Here is a 22,372-nt window from a genome sequence, read left to right on the forward strand (position 1 = left end):
GTTCACACATAGTGAATCACAGGATCTTGGCTGGACTTACTGTAAATACTCCAAAACAAGGAAGGAAGAGCTTTGGTCTGGAATTGAGTAGTGGAAAGTCTCACTTCCAATGTGCTGCCAGCCAGGTCGATTAGAAATATTGCTGGGCTTGTTGCCTGTCTCTAGCAGGCACAACAGGAGGTGAAAAGAGAAGTCTTGGCTACTTCTGAGTTACAGAATCACCTTTTTCTTCCCTCTCTATTTGTCCCTGTTTTCATCCAGCTGACATTTGGAGATAACAGAAGAAAGCCTGTGAGCCACCATCTAAAGGACAAGCAGTCCCATGATAGGGCCTTGTCTCTATTGCTAGAATTGCACCTCCTTCTGTGTTTCTCTGTGCCTAAAGTTAAAGCCATGGCACAGAAGGCATTGCCTGCCAGTGCACATTGTGCCACCCTCCCTGACCAGTCAGTTGTGGCTTTCTTGATTCATTGGTTCATTTTTACATGAGGGTTTTTTGGCTGATCCTTATAAATCATCAAGAGACATCAGTGGGTAAGATGGATTAGACTGTGCTTTCTGCAACAGGCCAGGGATGAGTGAGAGCAGCTGGGTACCCCACTGAAAAGGCATCTGACAAACCATTCCTCCATCCAACAAAGAGTTTGAAAGCCACAACAAAGCTCCAAAAAATAGATGAGTCCCCAAGCAGTCAAGGGATTCGAAATGTTGAGCCATTCTTCCTCTTAATGAATTCCAGACAAGAAAAAGAAGTCAGGGAAAAATAAAAAAAGCAAACCAAGTGGGATGAGAGCTTTCTCTGTAAGATCACTCTCCCACAAATGGAAGTGTCTCAGCTGGAGAAGTGGATCCAAGGACAATAAGAGCAGAGGGTTTAACCAAAATGCATTGCTCACTGCATTTCTGCCTTATCCATTAGAGCTATATATCAGAAAAAGAACCTCTTCTCCATAGTGGCACAAGGCATTTGAATCCTGTGAAACAGTCAGTCCTAAAATATAACACATGACTTCCCACTCTTTAAAAAAACCCCCAGAAATTAGGAAATTTCCAACAACAAAGCCCTGTTCCTTTTGTTTTGACAATTTACTATTGTCTTGAAAGTTCTTGACTCCATGACAGTTTTTTTGGATGGTGTCCTTAACCTCTGTATTTTCCACAGAAATTGATTTTGCAACCTGTGTTATAATCACAGTGGATTTCTGACATTTGCTATGTTTTATTATAATTTTATCTAAGAGTGAATTTAAGAAGTTATAAAGTGCACATGAATAAAACAGGAAATATATTTCTTATATAGGAAAACCTGTCTTTCCTTGTTTCTGCAGTACTCAGGTACAAATGTACAGAGGTTTAAAAAGAAGTGTTTTTCAGTAAATATTCAGAATATTCCTCATTCCATTCTTTTATTACTTATAACCTTGTGACAGCATTAGCACGTTGATGCTGATTCTGCTGAGATATAAATACATCATCTTTTTTGGGACATGTGCTCTGGAATCAGAATTCTGTCAAAGAAATGTAAATAGCTGGCCTTTTTTTTCCACATTATAGGTCTAACATTTTATTTTTCTTTTTTGGATTTGCAGGTGGCAAAGGAGGGAAAAAGAAGAAAAACAAAAATACTGCCAAGCCCCAGAAAAATAATGGTTCAACCTGGGCCAGTGTTCCCCTGCCACCCCCTCCTGTGCAGCCACTTCCAGGCACAGAGCTGGAGCACTATGGGGTGGATCAGCAAGAAGCAGGGTAAATTTTTTTTTCTTTTTCTTTTGAAGAAAAATCTGTGATTTGCAGAAATGAGTCCTTTTCTTTTTTTTTTTTTTTTTTTTTAATTTTGATAAGTGACAATATTATTCTGTTTTGTTAAAAAAAAAAAAAAAAAAAAAAGAGAGAACAACTTATCCTGTAGACTCATTCAAGGCTGTGGAGGAGGAATGTTTGAATAGCTTCTCTGGATAGTGACTGAAGATGGAAACAAAAGTGACCTTGCTTCATCACCTTGTAGGGCTTCAGTGCTTTCTCATGCTGAGAAGTGTCTCACTTCACAGGTAGCTTAATTGAATTCTGGGATTGCATGCAGCTGATGGGACTCAGAGTGAGTAAGGATGACATAATCTGGCTCTGTGTATTTTTTCACTGCTTTGATGTTTAAAAATATTAGAGCCAACAGAACAAAAAAAAAACCCAACAAATTGGATTAATTTTTGAAGATCAACCAATGGATAATAATCTTCTCATCGTTTTTTAGAAGAAATTTCACAGTTGAGGAAGGCATGCTAATTATAGGCTTTTTTTGTTATTATTCAAACAACTTTCAAGTTTCTGGAACCTTCAACATAATTTTGCAGAGCTCAAACTTGTTCTCAAGGACACAAAATCAGACAAAAAGTGCTAAAGAGAGGAAAGAGACATTTCCGACACAGACAACAGTTACTAATTGCTTTTTATAAAGTGTAATTATGTGATATACCAGGTTATCAAACTCTGGAGGTAAATCAGAGTATATAAAAACATAGTTTACTGTGGGTGGCTCTGTTGGAGTCTTTGAGAATAATTGTTCTGTCTGGGACAAATTTCTGTCTGTTTCAGTACATGGATTAATCAATATTTCCCAAGGATGAAACATTTTTAAGAATACATTGTAATAGCTTTGCTGAATAAAAATATTTCAACTGTTATCTCAATTGTAAGAGGGAATTGATCATTACTACTTTCATAGTTAAAGTTAGAAAAATTCCATATTGTTTCAGTTTATACCAACTCCTTTGACTCTTATAATGAGCCATAAATTACTGTATTAGTCAGTGAAGTTCTTCTGAAAATTAAGGCCCATTCAGGCTGTACAGTTAAAATTTCAAAGTAATGGAAAATTAATAACCTTACTGATTGTGAGTGTTGTTTAAATCTCAAAACAAAAAGTTAATTTAATCATTGTCTTCTGTATTCTGTTATAAGAGGCTAAAATAAATTTTAAATTGTTTCACCGTATAATAATTTTGTCTTTATCAGTTTATATCCTTAAAACACATGTGCAACCATTTCACTAAAACAATTCTGCAGTAGAAGGCAAACCACTTGGATTTTCTTCAGAGCAATGAAATAGCATTAAAGGTAAATGAAAATACCTTATTGAGAAATCCCTTGTGGCACAGAGCTTGACTCCTCAGTTGCATAAAGCATCTGTAATTTAGCTGGAAGGAATGATGTTGGTCACCAAGACAACATTGGTTATTTAAGGAGAAGGTAATCACCAGCCTCCAGGTTCACAACCATCCAGACTGTGTTTTCTTCTGATTATGCTTTGAATTACTCTTCTCTGCTTTTTTAATGTCTCATTAGCAATGGTGGTAGCAAGACCTTGTAACATGCATTTCACCAAATACAGAAAAAATCTGAAGGTTGGTCTTAGAGTCTCAGTCTGGAGCTACAGTAATTTGCAACCACCTTTGATGAAGATGGAATCTGCAATGCCTGTACTTTCTGAGGATGCTTCCAATACTAATAACCCTTCTGTATTTAGAGATTGGTCTTGTTTTTGATACTTGTTTATTTGATACTTATTGTCTGTCTCTAGGAAAAGTTAAGGAAGTAGTACCATTTACTTGAAAAAGTCCTTTCTAATGAGTTCCAGGGAGGGAAACTTCATTTGTTGCAACAATGTGTGTAATGAAACACAGTTTTTACAGAATGGGCTCTGTATCTATCACTTTTATTTTCTATTTTAAAGGAACAAATCTATTAATGTAATGGATCAGAGATTTTAATAGTAAAAGATTACTATAGATTAGAAGTGCTGACAGTACAATAAAACTTATTAGAAAAATAGAAGCTCATGTTTGTTAACCAGAACTTATTAGGGTCTTAATTATAATGAAATTACAATCAGAGGTTGCTAATGAAGTTAAGGGACTTAGATTTCAATAAGTGTACTTGAAAAAGTGGCATTTTCACCACATTAGATTTACTCAAAAAACTAAAAAGAACATGGATGTTACCAATAATCACTATGGGGATAGCAGATGTTTCTATAGCTGTATCACTTATGTAACCTGTACTTACTATGTAGTCTGTTAGGTTTACTTTTTCCTTTTTTTTTTCTTTGTTGGTTTTGGAGGGTTGTTGTTTATGGGGATTTTTGTTTTGTTTTTCTCTAAAATGAAGGTTAAGGCTTGTGACTTTGCAGATATCTTATGTTAAGAAGACAAAGGTTCTTGTACCTGAAATCTTGACTCTCAGTGTCCTGAACTTCAGGCTTAGGCTGCTTTCCATTTCAAACAAAACTGGGGTAAAGGTACAGTACTTTTGCAGAATCTTTTCACTGAGAAACCTCTTTACTAAGAAACCTTTTTGCTACCAAGTTGAACATTTGGGGATTTGAAGCGAGTAGGGTCAGAAGGCGAGGACATCCAAAGCTCGTTTATTCATCATTGCAGAGTCACCAGGGAGTGACTTTTTCCCCTGTCCCTTTTAAAGAAAAAGGTATTATAGCAAAGCATGAGGTTGAGAGAGCAAAAGGAAGCAAGAGATCTGTTTCACTGCACAGTTTTCACAGCTTGATTTAGGATGGTCCCTTCAGCCTTGGTTGGAAATGTCCTGAGTAAATATTGTTTGGAAGGACAAATTACAGCTGGTCATATCTTAATTATTTCCTTAGGATGAATATGTATCATGTAACATTTTGTTAAATCTCTGTGTTATGAAAATGGTAATGATCAATCACTCAACCTTTCCTACAGGCCAGATGTTAAGAAGCAGCCTTTATTTTCACTTTTGTACTCATATGTGTTAGTATATCTTTTTATGGTTATATCTACACATATAGAGATTTAAATTTATGCAAGTGTGAATTACCAGATATATCTTTCATGGACTTTTGGATTACTAAGTCAGCTGTCCTGAATCTGTGTGTTTAAATGCAGACTGAAGACTTCTGAATAAGGAAAAAGTAGTTTAGTTAATTTAAGAAATCTTTGGGTTTTGCTGAAAGTAAATGTTCTGTTCATAATACAGGTTTTGCAGCTTCTCCATCTCAGTGTTCCCAGCCTTTTCATAACCTGGCTTCACACTTGAGAAAATTGACAGTAATTCATTTTTCTTTGGGAAATTGGTAAATCCTTCCTTCCAAATCAGAAGCTTTAGAGGAGTATTTTTAAGCTGGTTTGAGAAATTAACTCTATCGTGCAATGCACTGCCTGCCTGCATTGCAGAAAAAAGGACCTTGTCAGCAGTCCTTGAAGGTGGAAAGAAGATAAAGTGGCTTAGATGATGCTTAGGAAATGGCCTTTAAAGTGTGTGATGGTTTGACAGTGAAGGAGCTGTGAGCTTGTGGCTGTCTGGTTGTGTTTTGAGGGGAAAAAAAAAGGTAACTGTGTATCCTGAGTTATTTTGGAATATACCAGAAGTTAAGAAGAAATGTGTGCTGATGCTCAAGGGACTGATGCCTGACTGGATGTTTTGAAGATGGGAAAAGTAGACAGTTGAGATTTGAGTGGTGTGATTGTCAGCAAAGCTGGATACAACTGAAGTTGTGTTCAGATTAGGGAATTACTCTGGGGAGGTAATGCGCAGGGAATGGCCACAGTCACTAAGGCCTATCCATCTGGAATGATGCCGGAGTCTCTAAGGGACAGTATCCCAGGATGATACTGTCATACAACACTGAATTGAAAGATCCTCTGATGAGTGCAGAGACTGAAAAGAATTGACTTGCTGGCAAAACTTGTGTAAGAAGTGGTAATAAAATAAAAAGGTTATGTTTCTAGCCCTGATCAGATATAGCACCAGGCCTTACACTTTGGTATAAGGCAACAAAACCCACAAACTCCTACCGGGACACCCTTTATGTCTGAAGGAAGAAGAATTTGTTATTATTCAAGAATACTCCCAGTGGTTAATCTTTCCATTTGCTTTGGGCAGATGTGTTGAAAGTGTTCAGAAATGTAGCACTGTCTAGGTAAGTCCCAGTACAGATTGGTTAGGAGGTGGGGGTGCTGGCAGAGCTGTCAACATGTGTGCTAATGTACTTTATCAGCTGGTGCTGTGACACAGCATACGCTTGGGGTCAGTGCTGCTGTGACATGGATGTATTGCATGTCATAGGAGATAGCCGTGTGCAGGGTGGGAAGACCAGAATTTATGAGCAAAGTGTAGCTTTTTATTTAAGCTCCAAACCAGAAAAAAAATGGTAAATTTATAAAGAGATAAAGGGGAGGATGGAAGTAAATGGATAATGCTCTTGGGCTCGTGGTGTGACTCTTGGGGATGGTGCTGTGCAGGGCCAGGAGTTGGATTTGGTGATCTTTGTGGGTCAATTTCAACTCAGCTTTTTCTGGAATTCTGTGAAATAAGTGCATAAGTGCTACTACATAAAGCTTGCTCTGCCTTTTAAGAATGCTGCTATTTTCCTGTCCAGTCAATATTCATTCTGCTACATTAACGATCCTGGAAGTGAGTTAGTTCATTTTTGTTGTTGATTGTGGTGTAACATTATCTAATCACCATTAATGAATGTGATAATGGGTCAGTAATTTTTCTGTTGCATATCTTGTTCAAGTTGCTTAGGTGTTGTGGGAAAAATTAAACTGACTCAGTAAGGACAATCTAGGCAATTAAGACCCTATTTTTATTAAATTTTAGGACTCACACTGTGTGCAAGGTTTCCAACTGAATCAGTATTCCTGTATACCCTCTACACCCTCTACTGTGCAGCAGAGATAAATTCTGATATACACTAAGTTTATTTGGTTTTTATTGTAGATATGACAGTGATGGTTGGTGTCCACCTTTGCCAGTTCAGACCTACCTGCATCAGGGCATGGAAGATGAGCTTGAGGAAGATGATGATCGTGTCCCCACACCTCCTGTCCGGGGAGTAGCTTCATCTCCCGCCATCTCCTTTGGGCAGCAGTCGACTGCAACTCTCACGCCTTCCCCACGAGAGGAGATGCAGCCAATGCTTCAAGCTCACCTTGATGAGTTAACAAGGGCTTACCAGTTTGATATAGCAAAGCAGACATGGTAAATGTTTGAAGGGGTCACCTGTGATCAGGGAAATTAAATATTAATATTAATAACAACAACAATACTACTTTCCTTTTTGACATAAATAATGACCTTGTTCAACAGTGTTTCAATTGTGTTTCCAAAGAAGTAAAATGGAAGAAGAAATAGAAAAACTCTACCCACAGCTGGAAGGCCTTATACATCTATATATGCTTTTTAAATCATAATACTTGGTAATATGCTAAATTTTGTCTGAAAACATATAAAAACAATATTCCTCCAAAATTTTGCATGTGTTCGGCTAAGTAGTTAATACCCACCTCCTGACAGCTTTTATGCAGTTGTGAGTGCTCTCTTTTCAGGCTAGCAAAAGACAGGAATTTTTTAGTATTTTCAAAAATAATAAGATTCTAAATTGCTGGTTAAAAATCATGATAGTTTCTTGAAATAGCAATGTGGCAACTTTTACACTGTCACATGAGAATGAATTATTTGCATCTCTGTACTTTGAGCTACCATGAGAATTTCTGATTCGTAGGAAAAACCCAGAAACAGCAGAAAGCAAGTCGTTAGTATTTATAGGATGGATCTAGTGTTTCAGAGTGCTTTATGCCTCTTTAAAGGAAGAGCAAGCAAATACCACAGTAACATTTCCCCTGCAAAACAAACAGAAGCAATCTCTTCAGGGACTGAGAAAGAACTTGTCAGCTGCACCAGGCTGGGGACGTGGTGAAGGTCAGTTGGTTCCTGGATGTTCCCTGAGCAGCAGTTGTCCTTTTACAGCTCCTCTACCCAGACAAAGCCCGCGACTCTCGGCGGAGCGGAGCAGAGCTGCTTACCGAATGGCACGCTGCCAGCAGAGGAGCAGCCTTTCTTTCTTCCCTGCTAAATAAAGCCACAAAGTTATTCAGCTTGAGCTCCCATAAATGCATCAGGCAGGTAGGCAGGCGGTGCCAAACCAAAGCCAGCTGTTTTCCCTGGGCACCGTGGAAGCCTCGGGGCTTGTCTGCAATCTGCACTCCATCAACAGGGTACCCCTGTCCCGCTGCAGCGCCACGCCGCCAAGCTCCGACCCCAGCCTGCCTGTGGGACCGACCCAAATCCCAGGCAGCAGCCAGACCTGGCCTCTTGAAGGCACTGCCTTCTGAGCCAGATGCTCACCCTGCCAGCACAGGCAGTGGCTGCTGCATTGTGCAGCTGGTACCCTTCCTGAGCCCTCCAAACCCCCAAACCAGCGCAGGAGCAGATAACGGAGCAGCACACCGCACCAAAGCCTCGTGCAGCTGGCAGGAAAGGTCCTGCTCCCTTTTGGGGGAATGAAAATTGATTGGGAAGTTTCATAATGTGCTTAGGATTATACAGATTTTAATGTCACTTTTGTGTAAAGTCGCAGTAATTGAGCCTGAAACTCTGGGAAAAAAAAAAAACAAAACAAGGACATTACCTTTTTTTTTTTTTTTAACACCTTCTGGATATTGGGCTAAATACTTTATCTACAAGTGATTTTCATTACATGGAATTTTTTAATATATTTTTGTTCTTTGTCTGGATATTTATCTTGCTAGTCAAAGTTAGTAGAAAGTCTTCCATTGTTTTAACTGGGAAGGAATATTTTTTCAGTCTTCTTTTCACAAAGTTCACCTGTCCATTGTAGAGACAGGGGAAAACTAAACAGCAAAATGAGACCTGTCAGGGTACTATGGGAGTAGCAACTGAGAAATACAGACATCAGCCAACTAGGAATTTAAGAAAGAGCCCATTAGAGATTACTGGAAAAGTACATAATCATTATGGCCTTGATCCAGCAAATCACTTAAGTATATGCTTAACTGTGAGTACATGAGAAATTGACTTCAATTGTTCTATCACAAGCTGAACATTAAACATATACTTAAGCATTTTGCTTGATTAGGAGCTAATCACACTGTTTATTGAGGGTTAGTTAGATGGTAGTGCCCTTTAGTGCCCCAGTGTTTTGAACACAGTGTAGAACACTAAAAACCTGGTGTCCAGGCAGAAAAGTGTTCAATAACTGTTAATCAGAAGGAGGTTGTATGTCAGAAAGGAAGCACTTGTTCTGGAAATTAGATTCAGAATAAGCAATAAGTTAAAACCTACACTGAAGTGGAGAAAGTTACCAGTGGTACATAACATTTACCATGATATTCTCATATCTGATCGATTTACATGATGAAAATAAAAAAAGGCTTATTGAATAAAGAGAATTCATTCATGCAGACAATAATTCAGTGCAAGGTTTCCACTGAAAATGTATTATAACTGGGAGCCAAACAGGTGACAATTGTAATTTCTTCAGTTTTACTGATGTCCAAGCAAGAGACCAGCAGAATCCTGGATCCCATCCAGAGTGCTGCCGATTCAAATCAGGTCATGGCACCTCATGTGGAGCCACCCAAGGATTCCCACGTGCCTAAGTTAGCAATTTCAAGTGTGGTACATGCTCTTGTGCCAAGGCCAGTCGTGCCTGGGTCCCCTGGCACAGCTTGCTGTGTACCTGTTGTACTGTGGGGAATGCTGAAACTGATGGTGTTCTTTTCTCTCAGAGACCAGGCACATCAAACTCTGAATCCCATCCTTGCCTATGGCCATTTAGTTATCCTGTGGGTGTTTTTTTTGTCTTCTTTTTTCTTTATTTTTTGCTTTATGTAATTGCTGCATGGAGTAATTTCACACATGCATGCCCTAATACTGCTGCAATTAAATCAATTAAACTTCTTGGAATAAAGCAAAATGAAAAGGCCTCGCTGATGATGCATTCATTGGACTTGAAAATTTCTTCTGTCCTACTGGCCATTTCCCCCTCTTTAGGGTGACTTTTGCTTCAGGCTCTGCATCTGTTTAAGCAGAAGGAGTGAGATTTAACTTTGGTTCAATGTGTGATTTGCAAGGGGGAATATTGGGTGAGACACTTATGTGCTAGGCTGGGATTCAGAATTGTGCTTTTCCATGGGTTTCCTACCTGATTTATGCAGCCTCTGTGTCTATCGCTGTTTGTCTGTGAGAAGACACTCCTCACCTTCCCCATCCTAGAGGATTTTGTCTTGATTCTTTTTATTTTAGACTGCAAAGTGTGCAAGCACCCTGGTATTAGAAGCTGCAGTGAATAATTGAACTGACTTTTCTTGAGTTTGGCCTGACCAAGCACATTTTGTAAATATACTTCAGGACTTGTTGAAAGGCTTATGTTTTATTGACCATGGGCTGAAAAGTCTCATCCATTCTGATAACTTCTCCTGTTTGTTTGTGTAGGCACATCCAAAGCAATACACAACCTCCTCAGGCTCCAGTTCCTCCCCTAGGATACGTATCTGGAAACCTCATTTCAGATTTGGAAACAGATGTTCCAGATGATGACGACGACGATGAGGATGACATTGAAGAAGAAACTGTAGAACTCAGCAGGCCACTAAGAGGTCTAGAGCATACTCCAGGCTCCAGTATGGACAATCTAGACAGCTCTGTAACAGGTAACCAAGCACACTGGCACCAGCTTGTTACTACCAATTAAATACATCACCATTTGGACACTTTCTAAGTGAAAATTTATTCCACTCGATTTCTGTAGCATTTGAAATGTTAATGCTAAACACTAAAGTTAAAGAAGGATTTGGAAATACTTTGCTTTGCTAAAAATGATAAGAAAATTCATGAATTTTAAAAAGCTTTAAGGACTTGAAAGAAAATTCAGTTATATCCTGGCTTTCATGAAAGGTTCATTCTAGTAGAGAAGCAAGGCAGTTACATAAAAAGGAGGGGGAAGACCTCAGCTTAGCAATATATATTTCATAAATCAGGAGCAGCATAAAAATGTTATCTTAAAACACTTTTAGATATTCTGTTGGGCATATGCTTTCTGAGATGAACACAAGGAAGTTAAGGACTTCAGAGTAAGTGTAGCTAGATTGGCGTAACATTTATTTCTAGAGTAAATACAACATTTATGTAGGAAAATGTGTATTTTGAACATACTTTGTATTGCTGAATTTAGCAATTGTTCCCTTTTAGAAAATCTGTGTAATAATTCTGACCCTCCTTCCCTCACTTCTTCCTGTCCTTTGCATGCCTTGGAAAGCCACATCATCATCAAAGGGCACCTAGAAAGGGAACCTGCTATAATACATTAATGCATGGAATCTGAATGAATTGAAGTGCTGTGGGTGAAATTTAGGCAGTGAAAGGCATTGTTTTTTAAAACCATGGATTTTATGTGGACATTATGCACTTTTTGGAAGCATCAGTGTAGTTCTCTTGAGGTTGAACCAGGGCCTCTGTATAATGTACTGTGTCCATAGTGTGAAGGTGTGCTGGAGACCCAAATACCCCCAGTGCCACAGTGTTAGTGGGTGCTTCTTCAGTTTTTGATTTCAGCAGACAAACACTCATTGCTGGTTTTACCTTAAGGGAGACTTGTTCAAAACAACTTTCTACCATAGCACTACTGAGTTCCTTCTTTGTCTGGACCTCTGAAATTCCAAGGCTTTTGCACTCATGCTAAAGATTGCTGTTCTGAAAACGCTGCAGGAATATGACACTGATGGAGCATCAATACTATAATTTTCCTCCTTTCCCTTCTTTAATGAAATAGTGTGTAGCTTAATCCCACCTTCCATGTTTTCCTTCACCCTAGAGCCAGACTGCTTGCCAATCTAATTAAGATTTAAGAATTGTATCCCTGCTGCTGCAATTTAAAATCCAGATGCAACTGAAGGACATAGTGTTAAAGTTTAAATCTCTGAATTGAGAAGGTTAACTTTTTAGTGCATGCATATGTTAACTCACTTTGCTTGAATTTCTAGAGTAATCTCCTTCAGGCTATAATTCTGCATATTTTTGCATATCTCACTAATGGCTCAGAAGCTTTTCTGTTAGGAATTCACTAAGAGTTTTAGACTGGTAGAACAGGAATAAATAAATTTTAAAAAAACAGGTTGGTATACATTTTTGTTTTGGTAGATATTAATATGTCAAAGCTTATGTATCTGTAAATCAGAAAATGAATGTTTCCACATTTGCATCTTCACGTTATAGTTTGGATCACCCTCCCTAGAGCAAATAAGGGATAGTTGTATTCCTGCTCCAATTTGAAACTTTAGTGCTTATCAAAATTTATACTTTTATTAATAACTTTCAAAATCTTGTTTAGTTTTTGGAGTTTTAAATGTCCAATTGCTCGATTGTTAAAGGCTTCTTGATATTTTGGAAGAAATTGGTCAGAACTTCATAATGTAGGGTATACTTATGGTGATCTAAATATGCTTCCACTCACCACCACTAACTTCATGTGGCCTCATCCAGCTGAAATTTAAGGTTTTTCTTTTGCTGTTTCTTTTACTTGTTTAATTACTAGCTGGATCGTTCCTTGCCTCTGGTTCGCTGCATGGCAAGGTGTGTGCTGGCACTGCAGGAAGGGAATGTGCAGCTGGAGGGAAGGAAAATTACAGACTGCCCCTATAGCACTTAGCCAACATTTAGACTGACTTAATTAAGGAATGATAGCCTTACAGGAGTACACCTAGAGTGTTAGCATAAAGGGCCTGTTAGATGGCAAAATCTCCAGATAACAAAACTACTTCTCCTCAGTTACTATATGGGTAAAACCTTGATTTTAGAAGAGTTTGTATTGGGCTTGCTTTTGCTTTTTTGGGTTTTGTTTCTAATGGTGGAAAGGAATTGCCTGTTATACTTGGGCAAGATTTGGTTTTCAAAAGATAATTTTAATTTTTCTTTGTATGTTTCTCTTAACTCTTCCTGGCTGTGTTTAATGGTGTTAAGGAGTGTATAGCAAATTGCTTCAGTTGTTCCCAAGCTGTTTCTCATTCTTCAGTTTGATTGCTTTTAAAATACTGTAGAACAACTAAATTGTTCTTTCATGTGCTGAGAATCTATAAGCTACTTCTTTCCACAGAGTCTTTGGTGACTTCAGCCAGAATTTTTCTAGGAATTTATAGATCGCGTTTTCACTTCTCTAAACGTATTTGAAAATGGAGGCAGATGAGAACAGCTGACCCAGATGAAGCAGTAATTCTGTTCATTCTGAAGTGCCCTGGGAGTTCAGTGTTTGTGAGAAATCTAAATTGACATCCCCTGGTCCTGACTTCCTGCAAACAGAGTTGCTGTGGCGGGAGCAGGGCAAGGTTCCTCACCCTGTAGTGTTAGCAATGCCTCAAAGGTGCCCACTCTTGGACTGAAATGGGGCTTTGTTCTTCATGGCTGAGCTGAGAACAAGGATTTCCTGCAGTGCCAAGCGTGGGATTCTCTGAGGGGAAGCACTGGCTCACTGTTTGTGAGCCAAAGCACAAACTGCTGAATCCCTCTGACACCACGGCACTGCTCCTTTAAACTGTTTAAAAGTCAAGTTGTCTTCCAGGCCCTTGAGTTTTAGTCACAGCTAACTGAAGATGCAGACAAGGATTTAATCTGCACTATTAAGCTTTTCTCTTTGCAGGTGGCAGAGACATAATGTTGACATGTATAATAAAGTGAAAAGAAAGGAGGAGTGCACAGGAGCTGTGTCTTAACATTCTCCAGATATCACAAAGAGAATTCAAGGAGGGAGGTTTAAATTTGCACATTTGTGGGATGTAATATGAAACTAAAGCCAAGGTTTTGCTTCATTCCCAGTATGGTTTGTTAGGATATTGAGTCACTGAATCTGCTTAAAAAAATAGAGAGAAAGAACCACAAAACACTGGTAAATTTTTTCCTCACTTGACTTAATTCCTAATTATTTAGGGATATTTTTTGCTTTTAGAGACACAATGAAATATGTTTTTTCTTTCTCTTATGTTTAATGTTTGCCTTTATAATGAATTGCTGTGCAGAGTTATGGAATGAGTGGCCACAAAGAGTATGTTGCATTATTCTACTTTAATACACTTAATTAATTGCATATGATGATTTTAGAAGAAATTAATTTGCTTCTCACTGAAGTCACTGAGAGCAAGCCTAGGTTTTTTCAGGTCAAAGTGTTATGCTTTGGGGGTTTTCTTTGCTCTGTCCTTATCTTCTCCTCCTCCTGCAGCACCAGTGAAGCTGGTTGTGAGAGCTGTGTATCTTCAGTCCTGGTGCATTTTAACTGAGGGAAGAGTTTGACTCATTAACTAGCATGGAAATTAGAGCAAGACCTCTTCTATCTAACTGATACAAACTGATATAAACAGAGAGTTATTCTTGCAAACAGTGCCTCAACAAATAGGTTACTTTTTTTTTCGATAGAATTATGTAGATCTAAATCATAAAAATCTCTTCAGATTGTGTAGCTCAGCAAGGAAGAATATCCCTGATTTGACATGTTGGTCTTGATTAAAAGACTCACTGATCACTGTCTGTATGGAAAAAGTTGATCATTCACTGTGTCTGAGCACAAATGGAATAATTCTTGAAAACTGCGCAATATCATTTTCATGAGCCATATTTTACCATGGCTCAGCTCAATATTTGTATTGATTTGCTTAGGGATACCTATTGCAAAAGATTCTGGTTTATAAGCAGTTAGACAGATTGCATTTAATAGGAAGAATGTGCTTCATGGATTAAATATGTGCTCAGAAAATAGGAAACTGCTACTTTTTGTATCTCATAAAAATGGTAATGCAACAATTAGCAGGGTCATATTATAAAGCACAGACTTTACTCTAGCTTAATGGATCTAGGGATATGCATTCATCAGCAACGATAGATTTAGCATAAAATGACATGTAAATGAATTGATGACTGATCATAAATTAATTTTAGTGCTGAAGAAGTAATAGAGACACAGCAAGTTGCCACTTTATCATAGTATTTTACTGCTCAGCAACATTTGAGCAACTACTTAATGTTCTGTGCGCATTTCTTTTCTAACAGCTTGAATAAATTTGAGATTTTTTTGTGCCTTTCAGCAATATGGAAACAAAAAAAAATCTAAAAGGATGGAATGCAAACAGAAATAAATTTGGCTAAGTGACATAAATTCATTTTTCATTAGACGTTTGTGAAGGTCATTAATTATCATTGGACCTGTGAAGTGCTGAATATCTACGTGTGGTTTTTCTTCCTTTTTTTTAGTGTTTTCTGCCCAAAAATCAAACATTTAAAACTCAGAGGTTTATTCCAGGTATATACATTTAAATATATGGGCATTTATGGTGGAAGAAAATAAAAAACAAAGTCTAGTTTTTGGAAGTGTGATCATATTTAGATTCTGCATTCAAGCACTTCTAATATTCTTCCTTATTTTGATGTTACAATGACTATTGTCCCTTCTATTCCATCACTTCCACCAAAATCAGTGGGCATTCTTGTGTAATCATGACAGTGGTCAGATATATCCAAGAGAAGATTACATTTTTCTCCTGTACAAAGGCTGAAAGAATTCTGTAACTGATTTCAGCTGAAGTAGCATCAGTCCCCAAGAACATCACCCACACTTCAGAAACCTAAGCAGCCTATCCCTATTCCATTAAAAAGCTGCAGAGGAGCAGGGGCTTAGCATTAATATGTGCTGGATGGTCTTGTAAAGAAAAACATCTCTACAACACATAGAGGCTGGCAGATGCAGAAAAATATCTAATGGAATTCTCAGAAGTGCCAGGTTTGTTGTGAGCAGCTTTTATTTCACAGGTGCATTAGACTTTTTTTATTATTATTTTTAAGTAAAGCAACAGTACACTTTACCAAAAAAAAAAAAGAAAAATTTTATTGCCAGCAAAATGCCACTAAAAGCAGTAGCAGGCAGTCTACTGGAAGCTGGCACCTCTGTTCTCCTCACCTTTCCCTGAGAGCAAAGAAGCTTTCTGTTTGCATTAGCACCAAGAGATATTTTATGGAGCAAGAAAACAGAGTTCAACTTTTCACAGAGCTGATTTTGTTCTGCATAAAGCATTTACTGCTGCTGTCAGCAAGAGTAAAATTTACAGTTGCCAGAAAGCGTAAAAACTCAAATGTACTCTTGGAAAACACATAGTGAGCTGCATGTAAAGGAGATACTAAAAGCCTGTTTCATCCCATTTCAAAATGCACAGTTGATCTGAAAGGAACATCAGCATCTCTTATTCTGCCTTTATTCAGAGAAAAACAAATGTGCATCTGATTTGGAAAGCAGGAGGCCAGTGGATGCCTTTAAACAAGCTGTGTTAACACAGCTGTGTGGTGGCCTGAGGTGCCCAGGCTGGGCTCCAGCACTCCCATGCCTTCTGGGCAATGTCTACACCTCTGCAGGTCAGAGCAAAATGGGATTTACTGGGGAAAAGAAATTGTTGATGCAGGGAAACTGAATAGCTCAGGAATCAGTAGAAATAATGTAGAGGTTTTGCCTTGAGCTCCCTGGTCACACACAGCTGTGGGTGCTGAACGTACTCAGGGTGTTTTGCTGACTTCAGCAGTTAGAAGTTTATATATAAAAAGTTGCTTCCAGCAGCCAGAAGTAACATAGAATGGTTTGGACCAGGAGGGACTTTTAGAAGTCATCTTGTTCTAAGCCCCCTACCGTGGACAGGGACACTTCCTACTGGACCAGGTTGCTCAGAGCCCCATGAAAACTTCCAGGATTGGGACATCCACAGCTTCTTTGGGCAATCTGTTCCAGTACTTTATCACCCTCATGGTAAAGAATTTCTTCCTTGTACATAATCTAAACCTTCTCTCAGTTTGAAAACATTGCTTCTTTGTCCTGTCACTGCAGGCCTTATCAGAAAGCTTTCTGCCTTTATATTGACCCCACTTTATGTATTGAAATGCTGCAGGAAGATCTTCCCAGAGCCCTGTCTTCTCCAGGCTGCAGAAAACAATCCCAGTTTTCCCAGCCTGTCCTCACAGAAGAAGGGTTCCAACACTCTAAGCAATGTTGTGGCTCCTCTCTGGGCACACTTGAACAGGTCCCTGTCTGCCTTGTGCCAGGGACCCCAGAAATGGATGCAGAACTCCAGCTGGGATCATGACATCTCAGTAAAACTCATGTCCCTGAAGGAACAGAACTACACTGCCATCATGACAGGTCCCTCCTAGAACAGCTGCTGGAAGAGAGAGGAAGGAGGAGTGATCCATAGCCAGAGCACACTATTCCCAGCCTTACTAACGCTTGCTGTCTGTGGGAATGTGGAGGAGTTTGGGAACAGAGCTTTTTTATAGGGTTAGCCTAGAAAACTGGCAGTCTGATCATAAAAATGTAGGTAATTTTGGAAAAACTGGCATGTCTATGAATGTGTAGAACAATAGCTGTATTCACACACTATGGCCTTGTGCAGATTTTCAGTATATTTCATACCTAGAACGAGATTTTTTTTGACTAATTAACAAAGCAAATGAAAACCAGCTACTACACATACCTTGAAATTGTCACACCCAAATTTCCATGTGCATTGTATGTTGTGTAACAGCTGAAGTTAGCAAATGGACAAAGCTATGTGAGCAAATAGAAACTGAAAATTCTTTTAAAACATCCATAGTCTCACAGACCATGGCACTGAAAACAAAAAGTGTTCTGTATATGGTTTTATATGTCTCTATATAGACAATAGAATATATAACACAAAACCCTTGGCCCCTGAAATTAATGGCACACATGTTGAATTTTTAGCATCTAAGTATCATCCTTTGATATGTGTAGGTCTGGTTACATTTTTATGTTTCAGCTTGTGCTCATATATTTTGTGGAATGCATCTATAAGTGATTGTCTGAAAATGTCCTCTGTTATAGCATTTCATTTTCTTACATTTTCATTAGGTGTTTTATCTGTAGTATCTCTTTTCATACATCATCAATAACTGTTGCTAAGTGTCTTTGCTCTCCATTCTCTATGATGTCCTATTGCTCTCTGACTGTTAGTTCAGAAAATGTCTTCTCAGAGGAAATTCAATTTTAGCCTTCCCTTGCTGTTATCTGGGCTCCCTCACATCTGTCTGCATCAGGTCGAGTCTGCTTGGAAAATAACAATTTTATGTGTGCTTTTGGCAAGCAGAATCAAACTCTGTCACTCTCTGTTGCGCTTAACATACTTCCTGCCTGTCAGACCTCCACAGCCCTCTTTGGTTTCTTTTCTTGTATCTGAGGAGTGCACGGGTTTTTGTTATTATAGCCTGCCACTTCTGTGACACTAAAACGTTTGGTCACTGCAGCATCACAAAATAATCCACTGTTCTTGGGCTTTGTGGTGCAGCATGCTACTGAATTCCAGGATTCATTAATTGCACTCATGACCTATTTTTGCAGGACATTTTTAATATTTGACACCACCATTAGTTAATTAGCCTATCAATTAACTAATAAGCAGGTCGTTATTGATTTACTACTTAACAATTTTAAACACAGCAATACTTTCTTGGACATGGATTGAAAAAAGGCTACTGTACTGCTACACATTTTATGTGCATTTACAGAAATTCAGCTCAGCTGAATTTCCATCAGGGCCATGATGGATCCCTCAAAACGTGTCTTCATACCTTTGAAAACCAGTTCTCTTCAGATTTTGAAAAAAAAAATTAACCAAGAAATTGATGGGTAGTTGATTGATGCTTGATTGGTGCTTCAGAAAAAATTTTAAAAAATGTAAGTGAATGGCAAATAAGATTTATCTTTCCTTCTCTATTTTGTTCTTTATATTTTAGTTATGTCAAGATTTCTACATTTCTTTCATGTGGTTTTTCTGGTATCTGGTTTTCTGACTGCATTTTTATGATGTTATCACTTTCCTCTCCTGCAGTGGTTGTAATCCATAGTTAGAGGGAACCATGGGGCCAACACTGGTCTAGCAACTGACTCACTGTTAAATCTGAGCATATATTTGGTTTCCTCTTGAATCTTAATTATTTCTAACCTTTTTGAAAAAGCTAATTTAATCCAGTACTATGAACTACTTTAGATCAGCTATGTTCAGCCCATTACATCTGCTCATTTATTTTAAGGTTTTGATTGATAAAATTAAACAGGGCCAATCCTGTTCAGAATAGCCCTTGAAGCCCAGGTCTGACTTTAGCCATATCTACTGAGACTTACATATATGCAGTCCAAAATTAAGACTTGCTTTTGCAAATATCAAACTAGATATTTGCCAATCCTGATTTGTAAAAAGATCCTGATTTGTAATGAGTCAAGTAAAACAGAAATTACAAAACCAGCCACATTCAATTCAACTTCAGGGAAAAAAACATTAATTTTGGAAAGGATTTACTGTGTAGCCTTTGAATTTGTAGAGAAAATGTATTATTTTATTTACCGGAGCAAAGCTACATGGAGCCAGCTATGAGTGAGATCTCACCTAGCTCTGATAGTGCTCTGTTGTACCAAACTCTGGCTGATAAATGTTGGGGTTTGTGTTGTGACAGGATATAATAAGTGTGTCTTTAAGCTTTAGATTAATTTTAATTTAGATTAATTTTTAATTAAAATTGCTCTTCTCTACCAAGCTCTGTCAAGTGAATTTTGGGTATCCTGTTGAGAAAGAACATACTTAGTGGGTCTTTAAGCTTTAGCTGAACAAAGACTATGAGATGTGCACCACTCACTGGCGCCCTACATTTGTTTTTAGGTTCAATGGTAAATGGATGGGGTTCTGCGTCTGATGAGGACCGTAACTTTTCTAGCCATAGATCTAGTGTAGGTAGCTCCTCAGATGACTCCATCTTTACCAGCGGCACTTTTGCACAAGCACTGGTTGCAGCAGCAGATAAAGCTGGGTTTAGGCTGCATGGAACCAGCCTGACAAGAACAGGTTTGTAGACTCCAAGGTGATGCTTTCTGCATGGAGGGTGACTCTGCCTATCCTTCTCTCAGTGAAATTGTGTCTCACACTTGTCTAACATGCATGGGATAAGGTGGATGGAGATACTTCTTTGGGTATATTTTAAATCAAACCTTGCATTGTGTTTCACTTTCAGTGGTTTGAAGTAGTGAATAGCACAAGCTTTTCATCTGCACCTTTGGTCTGCTGCAGCTCCCCTCAATGCTGACTATGCTCTGGATTTACTGACATATGCTCATTTAATATTTCAGTGAAGAAATTACTAATTCTGCCCTGCAGCCTTTGATGATTTCATTTTCTGAAAAATATCCTCACAATCACTCACATTTCCAGTGATGAACAACACCTTTAAACCTCCATCACTGCTCTTCTGTTGCATTTCATCCTGCAAAAGTGTGTTTTTCTGTGAAGTTTTTCTGAGCATGGGGTGAATTGTGTGCTTTGATTGTTAACAATACAAACTGTTTAAAGTTTAATTGATAGCTGGTTTTAAAAATCCTTAATTCAATAAGTTAATGCCTTTTGATACCATTTAATTTTGGTTATGCCAACTGAATCTGACAAGTAAAATATAACACAGGTAAAGTAGATATTACATTTGAAAATAGCCAATATTCTGAATTTAATTAATGAAAAGTAAATATAATTTAGTTACTTTTAAAGCTCCGTATGTTTTATTTCTATTTAAAAATATAAAGAAATATTATCTTTATTCTGGTAAGAAAAGGATACATTTGCATTTCAACAATAAGTAATTATTTAAATCCACAAATCTAATTTAGTGGAGTATGAACTTGGGTCATATATTTTGTTATGTTTCCTCAGCTAATTCTGGACGACAGGTCCCATAATATTCCTATCATTTAAATTTTTTAGACTATTGGTCTGGTATGAAGTCTCTCCTTCAGTAAAATGTGTTCATTTAGGAGAAAGTCTCACATGTTGTGGCTGAAAACTGTTGGCTTTCAGCATGCAATAACTTCATGGAAAGGATTGCCTTTTAGGAACATTGGAAATAAAGCAAAGAGTTGATGGCAAAGTCCTAAAATCCAGCTTTTTTTCAAATCACTAGAGTTTTTACCACTGGCTTTGGTCAGACATAGTCATCCTTGAAAGATTATTTCACCATAGCTCAGTTGTTTCCCTCTATTAATGGAAAATTGAGTAAATCTATCTTATCACTTAAAAAAAAAAAAAAAAAGAAGGGGGAAGTAAACCAAAACAAGAAAACTCACAAACTCATGTAGACTTGAATTTATGTTGTATGGACACATCTGGCCAAACTATAACTTCAAATATACTGTTTTCCTTGAAGAGTCTCTCAGGTTCTGAGTGAAAGGAGTGAATCTTTTCCAAACTTTTTTTCCTCCAGTAAAAATTAATGCAAAGATTCACCAAAATTGCTGTCACTTGTATCAAATATTTGAGAAGTGCACTTTCCACCACAAACACACTCATAACAGAACAGAAGTAAATGAATACACAAACACAGAATAAATATGACACACTTTAAAATAAATAGGATTTTTTATTGTGGCTATGTGAATGGAAACTACAATGAAAGGATGAGAGCCCCCTTGTCAGTTGTATTTTCCTAGCTTGATTAGGTCAGAAATGCACTTAAAGTGAGTATGTGTGTAAATCCTCACAGGCCATTAGAACACAGGGTGCAAAAAAGGATCCAGCAGTCATGGTAGAGACTTTATGATTATTACCCTCTTAATGATCCAGCAGGCAAAATGGAAATAAAATAAAAACCCACACGTAAGCAAACAGCCCTCCCTCCTTTTCCTCACAGAAACATCAGCAAATGGTTTTTTTGCTCACTGCAAAAGTCTCCCCCTGTTCCCTGTGGTGCCATCAGGATGTGTCACCTCTCAGGGCAGGGTGGCTCTGTCAGACATCCCTGTTCCAGCCCCCAGAGTGCCTGGCAGTGCAGAAACAGCAGGTTATCCTGCTCGTTGCCCTGAAGGGAGCCTGCGGGCCCTGACTCTTTATTCCTCTGCAGTCTGGAGAGTCATTTCCACCCATTTAGAGCAGCTGTGAAATGCTCTCAGCGGTAGATGCTGAAGGAGGTGTCCAGCTTGATAGCCTCACGTGGGAATGTTTGATTGCCAAGCAGGAGAGGCACTGGTGAATCCAGATGCAATGTGTCTCTCCTGCCAGACACTTTGAGTCCAGTTTCCAGAAGCCATCATGTGATTTGCCACAAAGTTAAAACAGCTTTCCTTTCTAACACCCTTGGGAAATTAAATCAAGAATTAGTGGATTCATCCTTGTCTCCACTTAAACACACTAAATCTGCTGCAGAAAGTCTGACACTGCTCAGCAGTTCTTACTGGCAGGGCTGCCCACAAATACAACATGCTGTAATAAGTTATTAAGTGCATTGAAAAATGTGCTATGGGGGTCTGCACATCATTTGTGTTTGCCCAATGTATGATTTAGGTCAGTGCTATTTATTTTAGCTCATTTTCATGAGGGGATAAAAGAGAATGTTTGGTGTCTATTTCTTTTTAAAACCAGCATTCTGAATGAATAATCACTTTTCTTTAGTCAAAAGAGTAAGTGTGAAGAATCTGTGTCCTGCACTCACTAGTTGTGAGTTTATTTTTGCAAAACATCTGTGCAGC

General features: G+C 38.3%; 1 protein-coding gene across 1 annotated transcript in view; it reads left to right on the plus strand.

Moving 5' to 3' along the window:
* The window catches only part of ROBO2 (roundabout guidance receptor 2), an 866,686-nt gene that overhangs the window by 822,042 nt on the left and 22,272 nt on the right, over positions 1 to 22,372 (plus strand). Inside the window, exons 23-25 of the mRNA XM_063150058.1 lie at positions 1,590 to 1,746; positions 6,757 to 7,017; positions 10,273 to 10,490. Coding sequence (XP_063006128.1) covers positions 1,590 to 1,746; positions 6,757 to 7,017; positions 10,273 to 10,490 — 636 coding nt within the window. The remainder of the gene's footprint in view (positions 1 to 1,589; positions 1,747 to 6,756; positions 7,018 to 10,272; positions 10,491 to 22,372) is intronic.

Source organism: Melospiza melodia, chromosome 2 (genome assembly GCF_035770615.1).
Source record: "Melospiza melodia melodia isolate bMelMel2 chromosome 2, bMelMel2.pri, whole genome shotgun sequence".
Lineage (NCBI taxonomy): Eukaryota > Metazoa > Chordata > Aves > Passeriformes > Passerellidae > Melospiza > Melospiza melodia.